This window comes from Oreochromis aureus, linkage group 3, assembly GCF_013358895.1.
Source record: "Oreochromis aureus strain Israel breed Guangdong linkage group 3, ZZ_aureus, whole genome shotgun sequence".
NCBI lineage: Eukaryota > Metazoa > Chordata > Actinopteri > Cichliformes > Cichlidae > Oreochromis > Oreochromis aureus.
The window spans coordinates 87,179,231-87,188,364 of NC_052944.1; the positions used below are offsets into that span (position 1 = coordinate 87,179,231).

At 46.4% G+C, this 9,134-nt stretch overlaps 1 protein-coding gene across 1 annotated transcript; it reads right to left on the minus strand.

Moving 5' to 3' along the window:
• Nucleotides 1-422: 422 nt before the first annotated feature.
• On the minus strand, nucleotides 423-1,489 carry LOC120437794 (nuclear factor 7, ovary-like). The gene has a single exon (XM_039608344.1). It carries the CDS (start codon nucleotides 1,338-1,340, stop codon nucleotides 795-797), a length of 546 nt encoding a protein of 181 aa, XP_039464278.1. The 5' UTR covers nucleotides 1,341-1,489; the 3' UTR covers nucleotides 423-794.
• Between the last annotated feature and the right edge of the window lie 7,645 nt (nucleotides 1,490-9,134).

Sequence of the window (9,134 nt, forward strand, 5' to 3'; positions counted from 1 at the left end):
CCTTTAAATCCCTTCCCCTCCTTTATTTGTCCTGACAGCGAGCGCTTTGAATCCACACACACTTTCAATTCTTCTTCTGCTGTAAAAGAAGGAACAGCAAGCTGAATAAACGAGCTCCATCAAACTTCCTGCTGATGTTTCCATGTTAAGCAGTTGGAGACATTCCTCTGGCTGGATGACACGCTCCGCTTTGACACAAAATGAAGCTCAGATATTTTTCTCTACACTAGTTTTTCTTGTGACTTTGAATCCCCCTGAAGATACTGACAGTGAAGCACGCACATAATACTCAAGCCTTTCAACTCTGATCTTATTTAGTTCTATTAATACACTGAAATCTCATTTGTGTCATGAAGAAAGTCTTTAATCAAACAGAATTCAAAGATCAGAAACATTTCATATATGGAGTTAAACATGAATCATTGTTTCAACAATATATTTATTGTTGTCATAAACAGACAAGAAGACAACAACAAACTGCTCCTCCCATTCAACACATGTCAGTCCATATCCCAGCAAACTAAATCATCTCCATTTACACACATCAAATAGAAACATGAATCACTTGTAATGATTAGAAACTTGATAGAATTTCAAATCTAGTTTGGGGAGTCATTCAGTGAGAAACAGTGAAATGATTTTCCATGTGAAAAGGTGGACAGCAGAAACAGAAAGAAACAGTGGGAACTAAAAGAGAAACAAAGAGCTTTGGAACAACGAGGCAGCAGGAGGACAGCTGCAGTTTAACAGCTTCAATTCACTGACAGGAAACAACATTAGAAATATCATAATCCTCAACTCATCTGCTCCACTGACACTGACACCTTCAACGGACACACCTTCACTTTACCATCAGGCCAAATATATGGAAACATCCTGTGAGTGAAAGTGTGTGTGAAGGTGTGTATGTGTGTGTTAGTATCAGGATCAGAGAACGACAGCTTTCCTCTGTTCCAGTCCAGATTCACTCTGATCCTCTGGAACTTCTTCTGGACTGAGAGAGCAGTTTCAGTTAATGGTGAGAGTGCTGAATATTTATCTTTATAAAACCCTATTCCCCAAAATCCAGTCCATATGCGTCCCTTCCTCTCCACAGACTCTGCTAACACACCCAGTAACCACCGTGTATTTTCTCCAACATCAACATCCCAGCTGTGAGTCCCTGAGTTAAAGCCCTCAGAGCCCAGGACAGAGTAGGAATCATCAAACCTCTCTGGATTATCAGGAAGCTGCTGCCTCTCTCCTCGTCTCACACTGGTCAGATCTTCAGACAGGATGAGTTTTGGATGAGCAGTATTTGGGTCCAGAATAAGAGGAGTGTAGGAGACCGTGTCCTTCATGTTGTTCCAGATGTTGAAGGTCAGGTTGCCCAGGTGTTTGGCCTGGTCTATCAGAGCTCCTGAGGGCAGCTGTGGATCATCCAGCAGGGGGCAGCGCTGGACTCTTTCCACTGCAGCCTTGTAGTTGTGCAGGAATGAGACGTCTTCAGCTCTCAGCTCCTCCTCTGTGGCTCTGACTGTGTCTGAAAGAGCTGCTATCTCTCTGCTCAGAGCCTCCATCTTCTCCTTCATCATCCCACTCTTCTGTTCCTCTTCCTCCCTCAGTGCAGCCAGCCTGGCCTCCTCTTCCTCTGCTAGAAACTGGTGAAGCTTCTTAAACTGCTCCTTAATCTGCCTCTCTGTGTGTCGGGCCTGGACCTTAATGTGTTCTGCTGTTTGATCAAACTTCACTTGAACTTCTTCACAAACCTTCAACTTCTTCTTTAAGGGCTCCAGAGTTTCCTGAAGTTTCTTCTTGTGTTGTTGTGCAGCTTCATCGATGGGTCTGAATCTGTGCTTGTTGTGTTTTGCTGAGTCTCTGCAGACGAGACACACTGGCTGCTGATGGTCCAGACAGAAGAGTTTGAGTTTCTCAGAGTGCAGACTGCAGAGAGCCTCTGAAGCTCTCTGATCTCTCTCCTGTAAGAACGACTCACACAGGTTCTTTAAAGCCAGACTTAAAGGTGGATCATCCTTTGAAGATCTTCTCTTACAAACTGGACACTCGTGTGTTGGTCTCTCTCTCCACCATCTCTTCAGACAGTCTTTACAGAAGCTGTGGCTACATGACAGAAGAACAGGATCTCTGAAGATCTCCTGACAGACCGGACAGCAGAGATCCTCCTCTGATCTGGAAGCCATTGAGTCTGTGAGTGAAGCTGAAAACAGCAGACAGGAAGTACAGTCAGTCCTGGCTCCCCTCCCTCCTCTACTACCTTCACTGAAACTTCCTTTGAGTCGTGTTTTTGCTCAAACTCACCTTCAGTGTGTGGAGCGTCAGCAGCTTGAAGCAGCAGTGTTGGAGTTTTCCATTTTTCTCTCCTGTAGCTGGACTCACTCAGAGGAAGCTGCTAGTTTCGTCTGAACTCAGTCTGATCGTCTGAGCATCTCTCTTTACTGAGGAAGATGAACATCCTGTTTCCTGGTTTGTTGCGTTTGAGTGGGGGCGGGGCCTTCATTCAACTTCCTCTTATACATGTGTGAGTGTGAAAGCATAGCGCAGATGCTTATTTCTGGTCAAAAAAGCTTTTTTGATGCTCTCAAGTGTGACTTAGTGTTGTAGCTGTTTGTCAGCTTTCATTTCAGACTTTGTTCTTGTTATTTGTCAGGTTCCCTAGCAGTGGGAGTGCAATACAGTCACACAAATACAGGTGGTGTTAAGGTGGATTTACTTTGTTACAGACCTATAAAAGTGAAATAGATTGTAAGCGTGTGTTTTTTGGCTCCTTTCACTGAACAACCCTGAGTTACTGCAGGGGTGGGCAACTGCAGGCCTCATGGTTTGTTTTGCCGCAGGTGTTAGATCTCACCCTGGGTCAACACACGTGAATCATATTATTAGTTCATTACCAGACCTCCGGAGAATTTGAACTGGAAATGTCTCTATTCTTTGTGTTGTTCACATTTTAATCATATCACATTAGTAATAGCAATATCACATTGTCACATTAATTGTATGCATATACACCACAAATAGGCCTCATGCTCATACACTGACACAGTGAGGCCATTGGCTTCCTGTGCAGTATGTTTTGTTCAGAGAAATAAGGCCATGATTCTACACAAACAGCATTTCTTATAAATCAGCAGTATAATGCATAATAAAACAGTGTAATATTCCATTCCTGTTTTTTTCAGAATAAATGATCAATTAATTTTTACATGTACATGGGGATTTTCATAGCTCAGCATCCAACATCAAAATCCACTGTGGCAGTTCCAGCGGCACACTGATACACAAAACCCCTGCTAACAAAAAAGAAAAATCTCTCTGTGTATTCAGGAGGTGGAAATATGCCAGTTTACCCCAGTAAAGCCAGTTTTAGTACCAGGTTGATTCTGCCAGTTAGTTTTGGGTTGTTTTCTCTTTCTGAGAGAAAAACATTTTTTTTGTGCTTGTACATGTCCAGAACTAGGCCTATTTTTTGGAACCAAGCACGTAGAAAAAACCTGCCAGGTGTCATCACTCTGGTGGTGATATTTTGTGTGTTAAAGTAAAAATAATCAGCTCTCTTTTAAACAGGCCTGCGAGACTGGAATTAAAAGCACTATAAAATATTTCATTGAGAGCAAATACAAGGTGAGTGTGGTAGGGCGTGGTCTGTGATGCCATGCGGAAACACCTGCGCGGCATCCAAAATCATGCCCACCAAGTTAAAACACAGGGTTTGTGGGTAGTTGTGGTGTGATGCATGTGTGGCTGACAGCCAAGAGCTTTAGCCGGAATGAATAAAGATGGCCCAAAACTATGATCTCTGAGATCCGTGTCTCATTCACACAACACTGGTACTGAGACCCGGGACGCAGCATGGCGAGTACACAACAGGGCCACCAAAGGGAGTGGTCCAGATTGCAGCTGTCCAGCAGGAGCAGGCAGCGGAGGCGCGTCGCCAGCAGGAATAGCTGCGGGACCAAACATAGCTTCATCTAGAGAGGATAGCGAGTCTGGCAACGTTGCTCCGGTCATGGTCGACACCACTGCCACTGACCCCACCGGTGGAACCTGGTGGTGGGGAAGCAGTGGACAAGCCATGTGGGGCACCTCAACAGCCGGAGGTGGTCGACGAGGAGCGCGGAGTTCTGCGCCTGCCGGAGGAGAGGGAACAGCCGGGTGGACAGCTGCTCCTGCCGGGAGTGGTGGAGGAGCAGCTCCAATTGGAGGCAGCGCACAAGGCGCATGAGGAAGAGGGGCCATTGCACAAAGAGTTGCTCCAGTCGGGAGGAGCGGCTCTAGCCAGAGATGGACGAGGTGCGAGTGGGTCCGTGCCTGTTGGAGCAGGAGGAGGCACCACATGAAGGACTACTCCAGCTGGGAGCAGTGGAGGAGTCACTCCAGCCGGTGATAGAGGAGGGGCAAGAACCAAAAAGCAGTGGAGAAACACTGCTGGGCGGGGAGACCGAGGTCCCCATGCAAGGGGAGCCTGCTTGACCTGGGCCCAAGGTTGAGGCGCCAGCTGTCCCTGTGGGGGCCTGTCCAGCCTTTGTTTGCCTCCACTGGAGGGTCTGAGGGGCCCATCCAGCCATCTTCTGTTTCAGCTGGGGGTTCAGGAGAACCCAGCCTGCATCGTGTCATTTTAGCTGGTGGTTCAGGAGAACCCAGCCCGCATCATGTCAAGTTAGCTGGGGGTTTAGGATAACCCAGCCAGCATCAAGCCTCGTTAGCTGGGGGTTCTGAGGAGCCCGGCCAGCATCAAGCTACGTCAGCTGGGGGTTCTGGAGAGCCCGGCCAGCATCATGCCTCGTTACCCAGCCCGCACATCCTCATGTCTGCTGACGACTCTGGGGAGTCCGTTCAGCCACCACCTGCAACTTCTACAGCATCGCCTGGAGTGTCACCTCCTGTAGCTGCCATGCTGCCATCTGGTTCCGCAGCTGCCACGCTGCCGTCTGGTTCTGCCTCGTCTGGTCCTGCGGCTGCCATGCCACTGTCCAGTCCACGTTCTGCACCTCAACATCGCCGGCCATTCTCCGGGCCACTGGTTGGACATCATCACCGTCAAGGGCAGCCCACTGGACTGTACTTTGTTGAACTTGTGGTTTTCCCAGCCCTTCAGTATACTTTTGGACCCCAGCTCCTGGGATTTTGACTTGTTGGACTCTGTTTCTGCTTTGGGTCCTGTTGTGAACTCTATAGCACGTACAAACTCCAAAACACGTAAAAACTCCATAACACGTACAAACTCCGAAGCACAAAAATTATTTGAATATATATGAGTGCTTGTGTATAAATACACAAACAATACACATATGCTTTCAATTGTGTCATTTAAGTGATCTAGGTAGCTCGTCTTTGGAAGTTCAGTTGACGCAAGAAATGTGTTTTGGAATTTGTACGTGCTTTTTGGAGTTTGTACGTGCTTTGTCTCTAGGGGCCACCGCATATATTTATATATAAACATATATAAATAAAACTACTTTTTTTTACATTATTAATTCCTTTTGTGCATAATTGCGTGGAGATCAGGGGCAGTACCCTTGGACTGGCAGACTGGGGTGGTGGTCCCCATCTTTAAGAAGGGGGACCGGAGGGTGTGTTCCAACTAATGGGGGGTCACACTCCTCAGCCTCCCTGGGAAAGTCTATGCCAGGGTGCTGGAAAGGAGAGTTCGTCCGCTAGTCGAACCTCGGATACAGGAGGAACAATGCGGTTTTTCTTCCTGGTCGCGGAACACTGGACCAGCTCTTTATCCTTTCAAGGATACTTGAGGGTGCATGGGAGTTTGCCCAACCAGTCTACATGTGTTTTGTGGACTTGGAGAAGGCATTCGACCGTGTCCCTTGGGGTGTCCTGTGGGAGGTGCTGCGGGAGTATGGGGTGTCTGGCCCATTGCTACGGGCCATTCGATCCCTATACAACCATTGCAAGAGCTTGGTTCGCATTGCCGGCAATAAGTTGGACTCGTTGCTGGTGGGTGATGGGCTCCGCCAGGGCTGCCCTTTGTCACCGATTCTGTTCATAATTTTTATAGACAGGATTTCTAGTTGCAGCCAAGTGGCGGAGGGCTTTCACTTTGGTGGCCTCAGAATCTCATCTCTGCTTTTCGTGGATGATGTGGTTCTGTTGGCTTCACTGGAACGGTTCGCAGCCGAGTGTGAAGCAGCGGGAATGAGGATCAGCACCTCCAAATCTGAGGCCATGGTTCTCAGCCGGAAAAGGGTGGAGTGCCCACTCCGGGTAGGGGATGAGTTCCTACCCCAAGTGGAGGAGTTCATGTATCTCGGGGTCTTGTTCGCGGGTGATGGGAGAAGGGAGCCAGAGATCAACAGACGGATTGGTGCTGCGGCTGCAGTGATGCGGACACTGCACCGGTCTGTCGTGGTGAAGAGGGAGCTGAGTGTAAAAGCGAAGCTCTCAATTTACCGGTCGATCTACGTCCCTACCCTCACCTATGGCTACAAGCTGTGGGTAGCGACCAAAAGAACGAGATCGCGGATACAAGCGGCAGAAATGAGCTTCCTCCGAAGGGTGGCTGGCCTCTCCCTTTGAGATAGGGTGAGAAGTTCGGCCATCAGAGTAGAGCCGCTGCTCCTCCACATCGAAAGGAGCCAGCTGAGGTGGTTCGGGCATCTCACAAGGATGCCTCCAGGGCGCCTCCTGGGTGAGGTGTTCCGGGCATGTCCCACCCGGAGGAGGCCCCGGGGCAGACCCAGGACACGCTGGAGAGATTATATCTCTCTGCTGTCCTGGGAACGCCTTGGTGTTCCCCCGGATAAGCTGGAGGAGGTGGCTGGGGAGACGGAGGTCTGGGCTTCTCTGCTTAGGCTGCTGCCCCCGCGACCCGGCCCCGGATAAAGTGGATGAAGGTGGATGGATGGATGGAACTTAGGACCCATAGAATAACAAATTAACTTAAGACACCGGAACACAGGAAAACTAAGAACGCTGGGTCAAATGACCCGGGATCCTGACAGTTACAGTCAATTACACACAACTCAAACCTGTTAATGTGATTTAGAGAGCCTTTGCATATAGAGACAGTAATCTGTGATTAGATTGGATTATTCAGAATGCTAAAGAACAACAGGTGGGAGATTGTGTGGCTTGTGCCACCGTTTGACCCCACCTTTTCACTGAGCCAGCCCCATTGTTTCCTAATGACCCTTGAATTAGCTGCATGCTAAGTAGGGGTGAGTTTTGATGATCGATTTATCAATTAAAATCGATTCTAGCTTGGATAACATGATATCGATTCATTAAAATCCTGAATCAATTTTTAAATATAAATTTATTTTGCCCTCAGGTTAAACCTCACAAAATTTCAACAACCACCAAACAGCTAAAACGGTAAATGAGAGCAGGTACATGTAAACACAAAGCACGGACCCGCTGAAACATGAGAATTAGTGAGCTGTTTTCCTTTTACTAACCTCTTTAACTTTGCTCTGCTTCACTGCAGCAGCATCAGGTAATGTTCATATGTTGATTAATGTTTTTTTTTTCATTTTTGATCTACTGGAGAATATTTTTTATAAAATCGCCTTCATGTTTTTCTGTGTTTTATCCTCAGTTATTTTGACACAAAGACATCTGCTGTGACGCTTACACCTTTGATAAAGTCTCGCAAGTGTCAGCTTTCTTTTTATAGATATAAAAATATGGAAATGTACTGATACGTGATCAGAATAATAATATTTCTGACTGTCTGAGGCAAAATTTCCCCGATTTAAATCAAATCGAATCATGGATCGAATAGATTCAGGACCTTGTGAGTCGGAATCGAATCGATTCCACAAATCAGTGACGATACCCAGCCCTAATGCTAAGCCTCAACCAAATGGCTACACTGGTCAACTGTACCACTTAAACTAGCATATTTGCCCCTGTTTCAAATACCAATAAAGTCATGCTGTTTTCTCCTAAACCAGACAAATAAACATAATTTAACTTTACTGTAAATAGGACCAAGCTAGAGCAAAACTATGAACAAATAGACACAGAGTGGGGTTGCACCACTCTTCCAGGAAACCATAACAACAGCTGAATAGGTAGGTGGGCTAGGGCAAGACTATATTATTAGGTAACAGGTTGTTTGTAAGGATTCCCAAAGGGACCATAGGTGTATGCACCATGGTTCACCTGGGAGCTCCTCTGGTGTTAATTGGTAATAGATTAGTGATAGATGAGTGAGAACAGGTAATAACATGGTCAGGGAAATAACACAGTGGCATAGACGCCATGTGTTGGCTCATAGATCAGCAGGCCCATTCGATTCCACACTTGGCTCACCTACTTACATAGACTTGCTTGCTTAATGAATTTAAATTTGTGGATCAGGTAGCTGCAGGTTTTGAGTACATTCCAAAAATCTAGGCATTCTTCCATCATTGATGGCTGTGCAAAATAGAATGGCCCTGGATATGTTGTAGCCGAGAAGGGCAGTGTGTGTGATATGTGTTGTACCTTCATTCTCAATAATACTGCCCCATATGGCTCAGTAACCAAGGCCCTTGAAGGGTTGAAAACTTTGTCCAAAACCATGCATGAACATTTGGGATGGACAAGCCGTTAAAGGAGTGGGTGGAAGGGTTTTATCCTGTCTATTATGTTTTTGCGTGCTACATTTATTGCTATTTAAGTAACCTGTGGATGCTGTTGTATACCTTGCATAAGATCCCTGACTATTGAGCCCGCTACTGAAGATCAAAAGGTCTTCAATCTATCACTACTGATGACCAAAAGGTCTGAGTGAGGATGTAGGTCATGCCTAGGTAGAAGAAGCGATGTGAGGAGATCTCCTAGCCGGGATCAAAATGGGGAATTGTGAGAAAGAAAGACCTCGTTCTTAATTGTAGCTTTGATCTAATCAGAGATTACATTACCCCCCCTTGTCACTTGTCTGGCTCTGCTTCTCTTTTCAACATTGGCATTCATTGCTCCAAAACAGAAGAGCTCACCTGTTGCCCTTTTATAAAACTCTGATTTCTTAATTTCAATTATGTGTGACAGGTGTTTACCCATTTGATGAGTTAGTATGCAAAGTAAGGCAACTGACTTGACAGTGTGTTTCTTGTGAAAACAAGAGATTTTCTTTATGAAATTTTTGCCAAATGCAGAGACTTGTGCGTAGTGTTTTGACAAAAGTTCATTTTAAAACT